This window comes from Gossypium raimondii, chromosome 1 (genome assembly GCF_025698545.1).
Source record: "Gossypium raimondii isolate GPD5lz chromosome 1, ASM2569854v1, whole genome shotgun sequence".
NCBI lineage: Eukaryota > Viridiplantae > Streptophyta > Magnoliopsida > Malvales > Malvaceae > Gossypium > Gossypium raimondii.
This window is the reverse complement of record NC_068565.1, coordinates 37,842,353-37,859,819: the sequence shown is the minus strand read 5'-3', so window position 1 is coordinate 37,859,819 and position 17,467 is coordinate 37,842,353. Positions and strand designations below refer to the sequence as shown.

At 34.5% G+C, this 17,467-nt stretch overlaps 2 protein-coding genes across 3 annotated transcripts; one reads left to right on the top strand and one right to left on the bottom strand.

The window, feature by feature from the left end:
• Positions 1–7,402: 7,402 nt before the first annotated feature.
• On the top strand, positions 7,403–8,313 carry LOC105785752 (non-specific lipid transfer protein GPI-anchored 1). Its single transcript, XM_012611904.2, has 2 exons — positions 7,403–7,790; positions 7,874–8,313. Exons 1-2 carry the CDS (start codon positions 7,451–7,453, stop codon positions 8,098–8,100), a joined length of 567 nt encoding a protein of 188 aa, XP_012467358.1. The 5' UTR covers positions 7,403–7,450; the 3' UTR covers positions 8,101–8,313.
• Positions 8,314–10,451: 2,138 nt separating this feature from the next.
• LOC105785751 (YTH domain-containing protein ECT3) lies at positions 10,452–17,141 on the bottom strand. 2 transcript variants are annotated; one of them, XM_012611903.2, is made up of 9 exons: positions 16,817–17,140; positions 16,526–16,669; positions 16,326–16,399; positions 16,064–16,193; positions 15,237–15,298; positions 14,591–15,100; positions 12,362–12,892; positions 11,533–11,745; positions 10,452–10,954 (listed from the first exon to the last, which is right to left on the bottom strand). In XM_012611903.2, exons 3-9 carry the CDS (start codon positions 16,374–16,376, stop codon positions 10,640–10,642), a joined length of 1,812 nt encoding a protein of 603 aa, XP_012467357.1. In that variant the 5' UTR covers positions 16,377–16,399; positions 16,526–16,669; positions 16,817–17,140; the 3' UTR covers positions 10,452–10,639. The 2 variants fall into 2 exon arrangements, with proteins under 2 accessions (XP_012467357.1, XP_012467356.1); XM_012611902.2 differs by lacking the exon at positions 16,526–16,669 and having other exon boundaries at positions 16,817–17,141.
• Between the last annotated feature and the right edge of the window lie 326 nt (positions 17,142–17,467).

Here is a 17,467-nt window from a genome sequence, read left to right as displayed (position 1 = left end):
ATTCGAACTAGGTAAATTTCAAGGATGGAATTTCTTTAAGTAGGGGAGAGTTATCACACCCGAAAATATCGGGGGTTAATTGAAATAATTAACTAAGTATTGAATTAGGCTTGATGGTCAAGTAGCTAGTGAATTCCCTAGAGGTCCTAAGTTCTATCAACTCCTCTCTCATTTGTTTTCTTTTTAATTTCAGGAAACTAGGATAAAACCCACACTAAAACAAATATTATTTGGAGTAAAAACCTATCAAGAAATGGGTAGTAGCCCAATGGTTAAGCCTTTGCACTTCTGCCTTGCATGCTCAAGATTGAGCCACACCAATCTCCCTTCAAATCGCTTTTAATTTCAGCAACAAGGGTAAATTGTCATCCAGTCTAAAAGTTTGAAAACCCTATATATTTAGCTTCTTTTCCTAAACACAATTAAACTAAGGTTCTCATTTCCAACTTAAAATAAAATTTTGTTTTTTTCCCTATTTCTTCTCCCCTTTCTTTTTCAACTTCTTTTTTTGTAAAATAGTTTCTCTCCATTGTTGAAATTATTATTGCTTTTCCTGAATAAAAAACAATCTTCGTTAACTCATTTTTTTCCACCGGAATCGTAATCATCATTAGAAACAAACCTAATCTTTGCCAAAAAGTGGTAAGTACATGTAACCTCCCAAACATGGCCTAGACGTTACGGTTGAATCAAGAAGGCCATATTGGACACATTAGTGTTGAACCTACCCTAACGATAGTTAAAAACCTTCAAGTACTCCTTTTTATAAAACCGCGGTTTCTATTGTTAGATTTAGAAAACGTCCATTTTCTTAGTCCAACCATGCTTAGGTCAAATTAGCAAATTAGGTGAGTTTTTGTAAAACCTTACTGATGGCGTTACCTTTGAAAAATCATTTTGTTATCTTCTTAGCAGCGGAAATGTACCATTACTAGTCAAATTATTAATTTAGTCATATATCATGCATAGTCCATTTCAACATATTTATAAAAATCGTGTATCTATACCAAATATGCGTGTCATGCATGCATGAAAAACCCCAATATCTCGAACAATCCCAAACCATAGTTTAAAGAAACTTTACAATCCAAAATTGAATAATAATAAAATAACCAAAATATATATAATTAAATTAAAATAATATGACGAAGTAAAGTTCAATGTTCGTCGTACGTCCGTATGCCAATTCCAATCCTAAATTCGATCATTACCTAAGAAGTTGAGATAATGGGGTGAGCTTAACAAGCTCAGTGTGAAACTAAACGAGTATTGAGCATCCATACAAGAAATTTCATAATGGTACCAATAGCACAATTAAACACTATCAATAATAATTTCAAATGCACATGCGAGATCTTACCCATACCATCTACTACACACCACGAGTTCCCCAGAACCCGTCTGCCAAACGCCAACATATGTGAGCTATGGTCGATGTGGTAAAACCACCAATAATCAATAATGCAGTGAAACTGCCAAATAAATAATGCGATATAATCGCCAATCCCCTCAGTACTCCAAATACAGTGCACTGGCTACAAATATATGCGGACTTAATATGCTGTCGGTACTCCACGAAACTCCTCCGTCAACCATAAAATCCCATCCCAATGGATATGCAATATGTCATACAAATTCATACATAATCACATTTCAATACTTTTCACATTTATTCGACATGTTCAAGATGTCCTCAATAATCACATACTTTCAGAGAAAGAAAGCAGTGTTCCAATTTTCAAATTACCATTAAGATGGTATCTATCAATATCGTGTAATTCACATACTTTACGAATTTCATTATGCCCCAATAGCAACCTCACGTATATATATCATAATAAATATTTCATGCATTTAAATCATGCACAAACCTAATATCTCAACATTTCATACCATTCAATCAACCATTCTCATGTCACATAATATAATTATGCATAACAATCTCAATCACATATTCATACAGTCAAACTAGCAATTTTGCCAACACATCAATCTTTTTAAGGCTCGAAACGTACCTGGTTCGGCCACTCGCAAAACTAATATTTTGGCTACCATGTCAAACCAATCAACAAGCTAATTTATCAAATATAACATGAAATTTATCATTATCAAACAAATTTTACAAGTTTAGGACCCACACCTTATTTTTCACTTTCTCGCAACACTCGAATCAATCTTCCAATTTTCCTTAATAAACCTTTATATGATCCTAAACCAAAATTCAATATAAATTCAATCAATTTACCACTAAACCAACTCCCAATTACCCACTTATGGGTTCAAACCAATTTTTGAATTAATAACTATTTTACGTATTTAACTAGTTCTATTCCTTACCTTGTATCGATGCGAACCGTACGTACGATCGTTCTTCAGCTTTACAGTTGATTCGAGGAATTTGGATCAGCACCTAATTCCATAATATATTGTAAAATAAGTAGCTAATAATTATTAAATTCCTTCATTTAATAAATCTATAAAATTTACCCTACAACTATGTCGAAACAACAATTAATTTTACGCTTAACTGCACTTACGCTTCCTGATTTGTGAGTTTCGAATGTCCAAACGTTCAAGAATGTTTTTCCATAATTGACATGGGATTAATAACTTATTATGAAGGTTCAAGAACTCAAATTAATGCTGGAATTAATTGGACAAGATTCAAGAAACAAAACAGCCCCCTATTCAACACATATGCATATGCACCACCACCCATGGTGGCCGAATTTAGGGCTGAATTTTAAAATGGTTTGAGACCTCATTAAAATCTGGAAAAATACCTTTAAAAAAATTTTAAAATCCTATAAATTCCAGATCTAGAAATTTATGTTTTTAATGGACAAGATTAATTAAGAAATTGAAGAGAGAAGAGACCTTACACAAGCTAGTCGAGAAAAACGACAATGGCACTTTCTAGGCAATTTTTGGGATCGATCTTGAAATTCAAAATTTTAGATTTAGGGCTGATTTAATTGAGGAAAAATTGTATCAATATAGTAAAGGATATGGTGCACAATCTTGATGTAAAAAGAAGAAGAATAAGAAGAAGATGATGGTAAAAAGGGAGGTGTAGGCAACGGCAACAATGGAGGAAAAATGGAAAAGAAAAAAGCAAAAAAATAAAGGTGAAGAGAGGGAGAGGGGGTTAGGGACGGCTAAGGTAGAAGAAAATGGGTTAAAAGGCTGATTATTTTGATAAAAACATGTATTTATACTTAGGTTTACTACGCTTGGATGCCAACACATAAAAAAAAGGGGAATTTGCAAAAAAAGTAATTTATTTTGTAAGAGTTAAGACTTGAACTTGGGACCTCCAACTAACTTTCAAGCTTTCACATTTAATGACTAAACATTGGGTCAATTCCCTATTTTATTTATATTTTTAAATTTTATGGAGCTAAATTTGGGATGTTATAGTACATCTCAATCCCGATGTTTGATCTCAAATCCTTATAAAATTTCTATTTAATACTAATGTTGCTTCGATAAAACATTCTTTGTCGGTTCTTGCCAAAATATTTTGATAATATTATAGAATCTTGATACCCAATGTTAACTCATGCGAAATTTTTCGTTCAAGGACTTGATTTAGGTGAAACAAACCATTCTTGACCACAAAGAATGTCATTCAGGATCCTAGTGACAGGTATGTGTTCTTTTACAAGTAAATCAGGGCAAAACGTGCCTAAGATTAGGGTCACACAGTCTGTCACATGGGCAAGTGGACCACACGACCCCTCACACGATCATGTGCCTCTGAAACCCTAGGGTGATTCGAATTTCACATGACTAAGAACCCTTCACACAGCTTGCCACATGATCTTGTCTCCCCTATAGATTGATTTTGCAATTTCCACACGCCTACAACCTATTACGCGGCCTAGCCACACGACCGTGTAACCCCTCTACACGGTCTATAACATCCCACATGACCTGGACACACGGCCATGTGCCCTTTATTTTACAGTTTCGCTCAGAAATTTTATGATTTGTTCAATTTAGTCTTTGAATAGTTCCCAAACTATTTTTAGTATTTTATTTTATTCAATTAAGTCCCTAGTAATATGAATAATGTTAGAATCCTTGAATTGATTGTACGTACAACCTACCTTATGTTACCGTTAAACTGAACACATGATAAGCATGCCTTTTGTTACTGAATCGATCTGTTTTAAACATAATTTTTGCCACAGTATCGAACTGTTATAAGCATAATGATTGCTACTGTATTGTTCTGTCAAAAGCATATTAAATGCTACTGTATTGATCTGTTTTGAACATGTCATATTACATTGCATGGGGTGGGACGATATGTACGAAGGAAGTATTGGCAGTTTATTTGCATTATTTTGTTCTGTACCCACAACTATAGGCAGATTCCATCTGCGGCACTTTTGTTGTGCATCCACAACGCATCAATAGTTATTACCTGCAAACATGTTGTGCATCCACAGCTAGTGGCAAATTTTACCTGCATTATTTTGTTATGTACCCACAGCCATAGGTAGATTCCATTTGCAGTATTTTGTTGTGTGTCCACAGCCAATGGTAGTTTACCTACAAACTTTTGGTGGTTAAGCCACAACCCAGTGTGTTGGTGGTTGGAGTTCAAGTGGAACTCCCATTGTGGTGTCTAGCAGTATGGTAGGATCTTTTCTGTTAAAATCGAAACTATATGGCATCTGTAAAAACATGTGCATACAAAACTAAAATTTCTAATATAGTAGATATATATATGTATATTGTTGAATAATCTAAAACATCGATATTCTAATATTGCCACTGTAAATTATTTTTGTGTGACATATTTCTATATGCTTATACGTTAATTTGCACTGGTTCCTTGTGATTGAACTCACACTGAGCATCATGGCTCACTCCCTCTTTTAATTTTCATCCTTACAAATAACCCGCCAAGTTAGGACGCGGACGCGGTACCCGGAAGGTCTCGGCTCAATTTCGTTCATTGAAATATTTTCAAATTATTATATGATATTTTATTTATTCAGAGACTGTATTGTTTTATTTTGAATTGCTGCATAAGACCTAGGATTTGTTTTCTTTTAGCATGCATGATATTTAAATTGATTTTAGGATATTTACATATAAATATTAATTAATTTTGCATAAATATTGGTTTTTATTGAAAATATCACTTTTCTGCTGCTAAATTATAATTAAGAATTTTGAGTAGTAAACAAATTGGTAATTAACTAAGTTTTCTTCCAAAGATAAACAAATGTTTTAAAATTATTATTTTATTAAAAAAACGCAGTTAGTTTATCGGGCCATTTCGGTGGCTAATATAATCTTCTGAATTCATGTCTAACGTCTAGGTCGAGTTGGAGAGGTTATAGAGTTAAATTTTACAATTCAAATAATTCGAATAACAAATTAATGTAAATAACCCTTCGGTCCCTGTTAATTTTGAAAATGAACAAATTGGTCTCTCTCAACAAAAATTTTAAAAAAATTCAAAATAATTTTCAAAAATTCAAAATTTTATAAAATTCCAAAATTTATATTTTAAAAATTTTAAAAAATTCTTAAGAGTATATAAAGAAAGTTAAATTTTTAAAATTTTCTAAAATAATAATTTTGGGACCTAAATAAATTAATTAATGATTCAAGTTATACTAAAGTATTTTTTCTTATTTTGCTTTGAAAAAGTTTTGAAATATATATAGTTTCAAATTTATGTGGTCTAACATGAAATTATTTATACTAGAATAAAATTTTAAATTGATATGTTTAATTTTTAATTGAACTCGAATAATTTCACTCGATTCAATTCTACTTGACTTGGATTTCATTTCACTCGACTTAATTTGAAAAATTCAAATCAAATTAATAATAAAATAAGACTCATCAACTAAATTAATTTAAAATTGTTCACTCGATTCAATCTAAGGCTTATACTTAATCCTATTAACTCATCTATCATGTAAGGATAAGATTTATATCTTTCGTTAAGGCCATTGAACTTATAAAACAGAAAAGGACACTCACCTCATAAATATAGCTCAATTGCATATATATAATTATTTATATAAAATATTAATTATGTTTAATAATTAATTAAGTGATAATATTTTAATTTTTAATGTTATATAAAAATAAAATAATTAAGATACAAAATTAAATTTTAATTTAAAAGATTAAAATATTAAAAGTTTATACTAACATATATGAATCTATATAACCAGTACAAATAAAATTTACACATATGAAAAAACAAAACATAATTGTTTCGATTTATTATTGGAACGGATGCTTGATTATATCTATCATATTTAAAATATTACATATCTATAAAAATCTTATTATATTATTATATAATTTTGTGATATTATTTTATTATATTTATACTTATACTTATACACATTAATTGATTATTTCTTACCTAGATTCGATCCTTCAACAACAAATACACATGAATTAACGGTTGATATCAAGATTTTGACAACATTATCAAAGATTTGGCAAGATCTAAAAATCGATCAATTGAATAAAAAATTACAAAATCTAATTATTGAAACGAAATGTACTTACCATTTTTTGGCAAAGATATCAAATGCTATTGACCACAATTCTAAATACCGATTGAAATTAAAGGATTGGGAAACAATTCAATAATGAAAGAAAAAGGATCAACAGTCCAAAGATTGGAAATATGGAGCAAGAATGAAAGAAAAAAAAAAAGAAATTGAAAAAGGGGCAAAGTGAAAACCAAAATAGGAGAAAGAATTGATTACATATCTAGGGTTAGTAAACCTTAGGTGCGACACAAGTAGTTTACTCAAAATTGCTGAAAATTTTAAAAAAAAAATTGAAAAGGGAAGTAAGCACTCAAATTTGGGTCTCTAGAGAAAGATTTTAACACTTAACCATTAAATCTATAACCCATTTCTTGTTTAATTTTAATTCTTAATCGTATATATTTCAAGGTATGACAATAAATATTTAACCCTACTTAAATCGAGTATCGAGCTCCAAATTTTAAGTACAACTCAAATTCAAACTTAAACTTTCCTCTACTTAATTTACCCATATAATTAATGAAGTTCCAATCTCCAAACCGGAAACATTTAAACTTTCCTATGTTAAAATAAAATTTCTACTTAATTTACCAACCAATTGTCGCCACGGTTGGCTGCCCAGCGCAACCTCATTTAAACTCCTCTTTGTAAAACCAACAACTTCTCACTCCCTACCTTACTCTGCTTGCCGCCCAACCAATGAGAGGGGGCCTCCATTTATGATCTCAACATCACCACCGCTGACTCCACATCAGGTGTGACATATCAACGCTCCACAAACAATCCTCTCTTTCCATTCAACTGCACATCATTAATACTAAACCCTAAAATTTCAGTCTTCCATAAATATACGCATTCATATGTAGTTCCAAGATATTTTTGTGTGAAGAAGACTCTGAACTCAAACAATGGGAAAGGGTTGGGCAGTGAAGGTGATGATGATGAGTTTGGTGGTGGTGGTTGGTGCGGGTGATGAGAGTGGTTTAGCCAAAGAGTGCAGCAAAGATGTACAGAGCGTCATGACTTGCTTGAGCTTTGCGCAAGGGAAGATGGAGAAACCTTCAAAGGAGTGTTGCAGTTCGGTTTCGAGTATAAAAGAAGAAGAACCAAAGTGTTTGTGTTATATTCTTCAGCAGACCCAGGCATCCGGGGCTCAGAATCTTAAGAGCTTAGGCGTTCAGCAAGATAAGCTTCTTCAACTTCCTTCTGCTTGCCAGTTGAAGAACGCTAGCGTCACTGACTGCCCAAGTAAGTAGTAACCTCTCTTTTCTCTCCTTTTGCTTTGATATGTAATAAAATTAATGCATGTTGTGTTTGGAATGAATGAATAGAGCTTCTTGGATTAGCACCAAACTCACCAGACGCGGCTATATTTACAAATTCTTCCTCAACACCGACGACGCCATCCACCGGGACACCGTCAAGTGCTTCAGAGAATGCTGATAATAACTCCGGTGGAACAAAGCTAGAAACTGCTCACTTGGTTGGTTTCACGTTACTGGTTGCATCGGCATCATTTTTGTATGCACTCCCACCGGGATTGGCTTCCCTGTTTTAGGGGGTGTGCATGCATGGGAAGGGAGTGAACTAAAAATGCTTGAAATTCCTTTTGTTTTCGTGTTTTGTTTCAGCTGCACCTGCAACATGATTTTACCGTTCTTGTACTTTCTTTCTTAGCTTCAATCATCATATTTAGGGGAGATGTTAACTCTAGGTACTTGTTTCATGATTTTTTTTTAATAATAATTCAACTTGGGTGATTGTTTGAATATTCTGATACTTAGTATATTAGTACAGATTCTGTGATTTACGTTGGTTAATTATTTTCGGATTAATATGTTCTAAATCTCTATTTTTATATATATATAGATTGAATGAATGTATAAACATATGTCATCCGTGATTGAGAAAGAAAAGAAAATGGATATCAACTATAGCATTTTGTTGGATTTTACTATGATTTTCATAAATTAAAATGGGTTTTAGTTCAATTTATTAATTTATAATAAATTCATAATCTTTTAGATAAATTATACCAAAAATTACCCACTATGGGTATATTAGCCGATGGAATTCCAACGTGGTTGGCCAGATCATATTTTTTATTTTCTATTTGGGATTTGTATAATATACATCTCTTTTTCTTTTTTGTTTTTGCTAATTTTAGTCACTAACATTTTACTATAAATCACTCTAAACCCTAGTCGCCGTTAGATCTACCGCCACCGTCGGAGTGTCAATCGGAGATCACCGATCTATAGACTTCTCTCCCTATGGTTTAGATTTCCTCGAAAGATGCCCGAAACCTTCGAAAACCCAAGAAAATGTTCGAAGCCAAAAATGTAAGTCGGCCGCCGGCAGCTGTCTGGTTGGCTTGGTTCCGAAGTATGTTGCTCCTTTTGGTCGGAGCTACTCTTTCACTGTTCAGATCGTCAAACCACCTCCTACATCTTGCTATTCGAACTTAAGATGCTTCATCTGTTTTTGCTTGTTTATTTCGTTTCTGACCTTTTTGGGGTTTTCAGTTTATGATTTGGGGCTTCCAAAACAAGGAGCTTCTTAGGTTTTTTTTTTTTTTTCTTTGGTTGTTGGCTAATTTAGGTTTTGGTCTGCAAGTTGTTTGGGTAGAAGAATTATTAGGTTTTTTTAGTTGGGATGGTGGAGTATGGCAGTGGTTGACTTTAGGTGTAGAGTATGATAATAGTTTTGAAGATGGAAATTGAGGGTTGAGGCAAGATTGAATGAGAGCGGAATGGTGGGTGTTGAAGGTGAAGCTGAGGGTGATTAATGGTGGAGGAATGACTATGGAGGCAGTGTGGCGAGGTTGAGTATTCGACATAATACATACTTATCTAGCTAAGCTAGGTATCTGAGAGTAAACCCTCTCTTTATTTATTTTATTTTGTATTTTTGTCTTTTTATAATTTATAATTGTCTTCAAATTTTGTATTTGTTAGCTGCGTGTACTCGGAGGATGGTGGAAAATTAAAAAAAAAACGATTTGGTGGGAAAAAAAAACAGATCTGGCGCCAGCCCGTTGGGATTCCGTTAGTCAATAGAATCACAGTGACCAAATGAAAACAAAACTAAACATGGGTGTTAAATTGTAAACTTCTTTTTTGGTTGCAATTTACCCGTTAAAATCCACCTTGATGAAATTGGATTTGGGTCTACCCAATGACTTTGATATTCGGCTCAATTCTTGAAAAATAAAACCAACCATAACGTTTTCAAAACTAATTCAAACCCAACCATTATCATACGATTTCGAGGCTGAAATTAGGCCAGTGAAGCCAGAAAACTGAACAGTGAACACACTTGTCAGGACAAGAACTGCCTCACATGCCGATACCACAAAGACACCACCTCTACACATGATTTAAGGCATTAAAAATATATTGCTATACTCGTAATTTTACCAATAATCTGTTCTGAACCTATACATACCGCATTCCAGTCCCAGAGTGCAAACTACAATTACCATTACCCATTTTGGAGTGTTGGGACCTTTTCTACCAATTTTTTATTTTCTATTATATTTTCCTTTATAACTAACGCAGCAAGTTAAACATTTGAAGAAAGAAAAAGAGCAAAGGACTAGAGGAGAAGCCCACCCAAGTCCAGTCTATAATCCTATCCTAGTACCCACCATCCACACACACACACAGACAGGCTCCTAGAGACTTAGAGAAAGGACAAATGAACTACACTCCCAACCTTTTCATACAACTTCACCATTTCTCCTTGTAAGTTTCCTTTGCTTTTTGTAAAGAATAAAATTAGTTAGATATATTAGCTGAGGTATATATACTGTATACATACGATATAAAGTTATGAACCAAGTCTATCTTATGGACTGCTGCAGAATATGTCTATCTAATCTAAACAAATAAAACCCATAAACCAAGATAACCCAAACTAGGTGCCTTCTCAAAACTTGTGAGGCAGGAAATAATAAAGAAACAAACACGAGATCAACGTAAGAGGTGACATTGGTTGGATTTAAATCCACTTTTCATAATATGCATATAAAGGTATAAACTGTAATTCCCTACCCATCATATCTGTTTCCTTGCTGGCCAAATTTGTAGTTGCACCTATCTAACATGGCCTCCACAGGCAGCAGAGAGCACCTTTCCAGTTCCTCCGCCTGCTTTCTCATTCTCGTTTAACAAAAGAACTTCTGCAAAGCTCTTGGACATTTTCTTCACGATATCATTAGGGAGTGAGACGAAGTTTGATGCTTCACACACTAAATCATCGGAAGCCACTAGGCTGGTTAGCTGCCTGGCCTTCCTTTCCTGCATTGCTTTTTGCCGCTCTTCGTAGAAATAAAAGTCATCAAGGATTGAAGAATGACTTTCATAATTCTTGAAAATGTTTATCATCTCAATGCCCTGTTCAAACTCGACCTGAAATATTATTTGATGCAGCAGCTTCAGATACCATTCAATCGCGTTGCAATGAAAGACAAGAAAGATTATACCTTACTTGATGTAACCACACTCAGACAAAATAAGTATAATGGTGCAGAAACTGGATTCATAGGAAGGACGCATCATCAGGTCTTACATATCAGCAATGCATGTGCGATTTTGCTTGCATGCTCAATACCTCATTACATGACGAGTTGATGTTAATGCAATGCATGCCAATTCACAAATTCAAATGGAAACAAGGTTGGTTATCTTCTAGCTCTGTAATGTACATTGTCTCTTTGAGTTTATCCAGTTATACATCTTACATTTCAACAAAAATCGTAACTACACCCCAAGTATCTACTTGAGAAAAAAAAAAACAAGTGAGCACTGGAATTGTAGACTAGTTTCTTGTTGGCTTGGTCAAATAAGAATTCAATTATAGACTAAATCACCTCAGAAGCTCTAGTTAAAATAGCCACGATGACACTAATATATGAATGCAACCGGACACACCAAAAATCAGATCAGCAAGCAAAAGTGTACAGTGTCAACTTCAAATGCATCCTTACCTCTTGAGTATCTCTACTGTTAGTAACAGGCTTGTTGTCATTACTTTCGAGTAGAATGTGGCGGAACTGACTATTGGGGACATCTTTAATAATGTGCCACTTAACAGGGAATTGCCCAGACCACTTATTCTGAAGCCAATAATCCACACTTTTATCAAAGTCAACAGGTCCCACCATCTCAGCCACTCCACAAAACTGAGCGCTAGAATTGACCTGCATGCATAACATATGAACAACTAAGTTAATTTCATTTCCTCATTCGTGGTCTCTACCTACAAATAAACTAGAAGGAAAGTAAATTTATTACATACTAGGGATTTCAGCTAATAGTTCATAATCATTACCGCTTACTGAATTCTATCTATCAACTATTTTAGTAAGTTAAATTGAAGGGTTAATGTATTTTTTGGCCCCTGAACTTGACATTTTGGTCCAGTTTGGTACTGGTACTTCTTTTATCCACTTTGGCACCTGAACTTAGATTATGTAAAAGTATGATAATGTGGCACTATGAGATTGTGCACATCATCACCCGAAAATAAAAAATTTATATAAAATCTAAAAAGTAATAAATTAAAAAGCTTTCAGGTGATAACATGACACAATCTCATAGTGCCATGTCATCACTCTTACAAATCCAAAATTGGGGACTAAATGGGAAAAGCTGTCAAGTTCAGGTAACAAAGTTGACAAAAATACAAGTATCAAAGTGGACCTATATCAAGTTTATGGACCAAAATTTACATTAACCCTAAATTAAATGACAGCATCATTTTTTGTTTTTCATTTTTCCTCTCCAACATTAGGAATTCAATATAAGGTAGATTACCGAAAATAAGAGAAAGACCGGGCATGTTCCTTGTATAGCTTTTGCCTCATGATAAGCAGTATCTAATTTTTTGTTGCCGATCGGAGTGCTAGCCCAGATACCATACTTAATGCTCTTGTGAACATTATCTTCACTATAAGATTTTATCACAAAGAACTTGGCACCCTCATAATCAGTGACAAAATTCTGTCGGTTGTAGGATCCATTGGTAATGCCATTAATTGTGCCATTCTGGCTGCTATCAACAATAAAACCTTTCGTAGTTATCTGTGTTTTCGGCTTAAATGCCCTAGGTCCCCTGTTACGCTCACTTAGTGTATCAAGCGTTACAGTACAACTGCAGGAGAAGTCATTGCAGCTCCCTCCTTGTCTTGCTTCAGCAAGCGTAGGCCAGTTATGACCACTTATTCCTAAACTATTAGTAGAGACACTACCATGACAAGAACGTTGATCACTTTGGCTACCACTGTAGCCTCTAGAGCTGGAGCTAGTACAACCAAACCCATTAAATGGTCCTTTTTGAAAAGAAACCTGCATGTGATTTAACTGTTAGGCAATAAACTAGAATCAATCAGTTGACAGTATCAATTTCACAGACAATGAACTAGAGACATCTCAGGATTACAATCTAATGATAAATCAAAGATGCAAACCAAAATCATGAAGTCACATTCTTGCACATAAAACACAATCATGTAATGGAATACAAGGATTACCAAATTAGCTACCATTTGAGCTACAATTCCAAGAGGCACTAATATAAGTTCCTCAATCTTTTTGAGCTTGAATGGACGGAAAAAAAAAAAAAAGGTAAAAGCTTAAGCAGATGCCGCTCAGGAGAAATAATGCATGCTTTACACGATTTGATCCATTGAAGCTTAAGCAAATGCTGCTCAGGAGAAATGATGCATGACGCATGATTTACACATGTTCATCTGGGAACTCCAAAGTTCATGCTATCAACTTGATGTAAGTTCTTTCATTTCCTTTTGCCAGAAAGCAAATGACAAAAAGCTGAATTGAGATTTTAAGGCCAAAATGAAAAGCTGATCTTTTTCTAAGGTCACATGAAAGGTGAACCTATTTCAAGAATCTGAAATTAGCAACAACAAAATACATACCTGAAATTTAGAATAGAGCACCTATGCTTCTATTTTCAATTCAATGAAACTAATCAGATAAAAATATTCCATTTATAGACAGGCTACCCGCCTCTGCTGACCTAGCATCTTGCAGGATTTACTTACCTGTTAGGGTCTTGGTTATTGATCCTACCATGATCATTTAGCAACTAGCCAATTTAAAAAGAGGAAATAGATGCCAAGGGTGGCAAAAACAAAATAGGACCAACAAAACCAAAGACCAATAAAGCTCTCTTTTTCTCGGGCACCACTGCCATGCCTCCTGACTTTCTCCACTCTCTACAGCCATGCTAGCACCTGACTTTTTTCTTCTCAACAAGTCAAAGCAGAGTCAGATGCTACCAAATACTGATAACTACAAGAATGGCAGAAAACTGAAATTGACGGCAGTTTACTGAAAAAACTCAATGGAGAACTTAAGGCTTCGTGTCTATATAATTACACAATATGATTAAGCATGAAACAATTTATTGCAAGAAATATTAGAGAATGCAAAATCAACAGAGTTGTGTAGTAATGCTAGATGGTGAAAGAGAGAGAGAGGGAGGAGAGAAGATAGTGATATTGTTGGCTAGACTAAGATAGTTTAAGGTGGGGAGTGGTGCCTGTTTTGGTGAGAATAGAGTACTTGTGCCTTCAAAATTGCTTTGATCTTAAACATTTTTTTAGTTAAAATTGCTGCACAGGAGTTGAGCTTAGATTTGTGTTCCTTCCTTGATCACGTTAAAAGTTGGTATTTATACCAGCCAATTGCATTATTAATACAAGAACCACTTTCTATGGCAGGTGCCAATTAAGCCAACTTAAGAGTTGAATTAATCATACCAAGACTAAAGTTCAATGACCTCTTTAACACCTCCACTCCACCCCTAAAGAGAGAGAGGGGGGGAGAAGCTCTATAACCATTCTTAGCTGCATGCCCGACTCCAATCATGATATAGCTTTTCCTTTTGCCAAAAATACTTGCTAGGAAATATGGAATTTATGTTTCCAAATTTTCAATGGCCATCTAAAATCTGAAAAATAAAAGAAAATAAAAAAGCTAGCTTCCCATCTACCTAAAATATGTGATAGGAAAAGAACTAACCACTGCAGGACCGTTTGAAGAAAACTCTAGTGAACCAACCCGTTTTGGAGAAGCTGGTGCATATGAGAGATGAAACAGAGAACTCTTCCCACTAAAAGGCTTTGACCAGTCTGAGCAGAATCCACCAACCGCAAAACCATCAGACCCTTGGTATGAAGAGCAAAGACTGCTGGAGCTTCCAAAGAAGTTTCTTCCTCCATCAAATGATCCTAACTGAGGAAGGTAATTGGTTCTCAGCCCAAATCTTTTTCCAACCACTTGTTGCTCAATATTTACAGGACACTCTAAATGAGAAAACTGGGCCTTTGAAGTAACATGTGGAATATTTTGGGGAACTGATGGATGGTGATAAGATGAATCTATGGTGATGAAATGCCTTGCATTGGACAGCCCGATAGGATCCCCAACAGGAGGCAGATAAGATGAAACCGGAGCATAAGCTCTTTGTTGCATTTGTGGACTATGCCCAAAACCATGAAACCCAAGAGATGCAGTTTCATTGTAGATGTCCTGGGTAAGGTAAACAAAAGTAACGCCTTTGTAAGACATATTCATAGAAGGAAAGAAAATAACAAATAGTAATAATAGTAAATGAAACAAATAGTAATTATCGTAAATGATTGGAAAAGATAGTAGGTTTACACACATGAAAACCATTGTCCAAACCCTCAGCATTAACATATGGAAGCAATGAACCCTGTTTATGAGCTGCATTCCAAAAGCATAGAGAAAACTTCATGAGTAATGAGCAAAGTAAGAAAGAGCATTATGTGCCATACAAAAAGCTTATTCTGCCAGCCACAACCGTGCTAACTAGCTGCTTAAGCAACCGTAGCCCATAAAATTGCATGTCATACCTCACATCCAATTTAGAATCACCTTCAGTGGAATCTAAAAAAGGAAAAAAAATTATTGTTTCTTAAAAACAAAGCCATTTTATTCTACATACTAACAGGAAAAACATCAACCTCAAACATTAAAAATGATATGTAACTATTAACATAAGTCCAGTATAGACTTGGAGATAATTTGATAAAACTTCTATTCAATCATAAGCCAACATGGAAAAATTCTGTAAATCAAAGATCAGTTATTGATACTACAAAGGAACCACAATGTAATCATACAAAGAAGTTCTTCTGCCGTAAGGTTTGTAGATTCTATCTTCAAATACCACCGCTATGTTCCCCACATTGAATAGATTAGAAGTCAAATATTGAATCTTTTTAATTCCACTTTGACCAGAAAGTGGAAAAAAATATTTACGAGATGAATTGCTTACCGCAAAATAAGTTACCCTTCCAATCAGCACAAGAATGAATATCAATTCCCTAAGAAATATCCAAGTTGTAAACCTTATACTGATACACCGTTAATCCTAGGTTTCTACATATATTTTAACATACATGAAATCAGAAACTAGGTTAACAGAAACAAGACAAAGTTTCATATGACAAATGCAGAGGAACTAACCTTCTTGATGGAACTGTGCCTCAGGAGAATAGGCATTGGGCAAATAGGTTGTCTTGGACTCAACAACAGATGGCATGAATCCCGACTGATGGGATGAACCATCCCTCAAGGAACCAACAGTTACCAAATCCTGTGCAAATAAATGAACAAATAACAACATCCTAAGTAATGATCAATAACAGAGCGCAGCGGTTTAAAACAATGGCAATATCAATCTAATCAAGGCAACCAACAAAATGAAGCAATGCAAGCAATAATATACCTTATTAGTCAAAGCGTTCGGATTAGCAAGGATGTTGCTATCCAGAACCATAACGTTGAAAACCTCTGCCGAGTCTAGAATTCGAAAACCATTGTCAAAATCTTTGATTTAGCAACAAATATTGAACAATAATGTGCAGCATGTAAGTAAACAAGTACGTCAAACATTGAAAACATAAACACATAAGAATAGATCATAACTGTCGAACAAACATGGTTAGGCGATGATACTATTTGTTGCCAAACATTAATTATGTCCACGATCATCTCCAATAATATCCTTTAAACAAATAAAAGAAACCAGCAGAACAATCTCGCAGTAGATTCCACATTTCTCATTCGATGCTTCCATAAAATCAAACAAGAACACATCAAAAAAAACCAAAGAGCTATATTGAAAATTTACAGCCTAAAAAAGAAGACATAAATCATATATCATATTTCAATTTTTGTTTGTTGGTTTACGGAGATTATGATTCAACGGCGACGTACCAGTAGAGGTCAATCGATCAGAAGTTTGGTGAGCCATTAGCATAAATTATAGACGAACAAAATGTAAGTTTTAATAATAATAATAATAATAATAATAACGAATTGAAAGATAAGTTTTGGTTTGATGAAATATTTTGGGTTGGAGATCGAGATTCGAGAGAGCAGGGGCTCTGGAAAGGAAGCTTATTTGGGGGGGGCGGGGGGGGTGTTAATTTGGTGAAGAGTTGTTGTGTTAAGAAGCAGAGAGAAGCGGGGGCATTGGGAGTGATGAAGGAGAGGGAAGGGAAGGAAAGGAAATATCTGCGGGTACCGAAGAGTTGGCAAAACACCACTTGTCCACCTGCTCCCCCCTACCATAGCAGTTTTTCGCTTATGTCACTTTACGTTACTCCAATTTTTTCCCTTCATATTCCTTTTTTCTATTTATTCAAATAATATAATTGTAATACCCAATTTTACCATGGGCTCGTTAAAACAATAAAAACCAAAAAAATAATAATAAAGTTCAATAGTCCAATATAAATTACAAACCCAAAATATAGGGCCCGAATTACAAACCGGCCTATATGGCCCAAACCCAAAATAAATAGAGGCTCAAAATTAACCTTCAAGCCCAAAGCAATTTTAGAAACCCTAGGGTTCTAGGGTAAA

Coding starts and splice junctions, on each gene's coding strand:
- LOC105785752 (XM_012611904.2), top strand. CDS start 7,451: ATGGGAAAGGGTTGGGCAGTGAAGGTGATGATGATGAGTTTGGTGGTG. Junction 7,791..7,873: donor TAGCGTCACTGACTGCCCAA/GTAAGTAGTAAC, acceptor ATGAATGAATAG/AGCTTCTTGGATTAGCACCA.
- LOC105785751 (XM_012611902.2), bottom strand. CDS start 16,859: ATGCTAATGGCTCACCAAACTTCTGATCGATTGACCTCTACTG. Junction 16,400..16,816: donor TGATCGATTGACCTCTACTG/GTACGTCGCCGT, acceptor TTCGAATTCTAG/ACTCGGCAGAGGTTTTCAAC. Junction 11,746..12,361: donor CGGTCTTTCTCTTATTTTCG/GTAATCTACCTT, acceptor TTATGCATGCAG/GTCAATTCTAGCGCTCAGTT.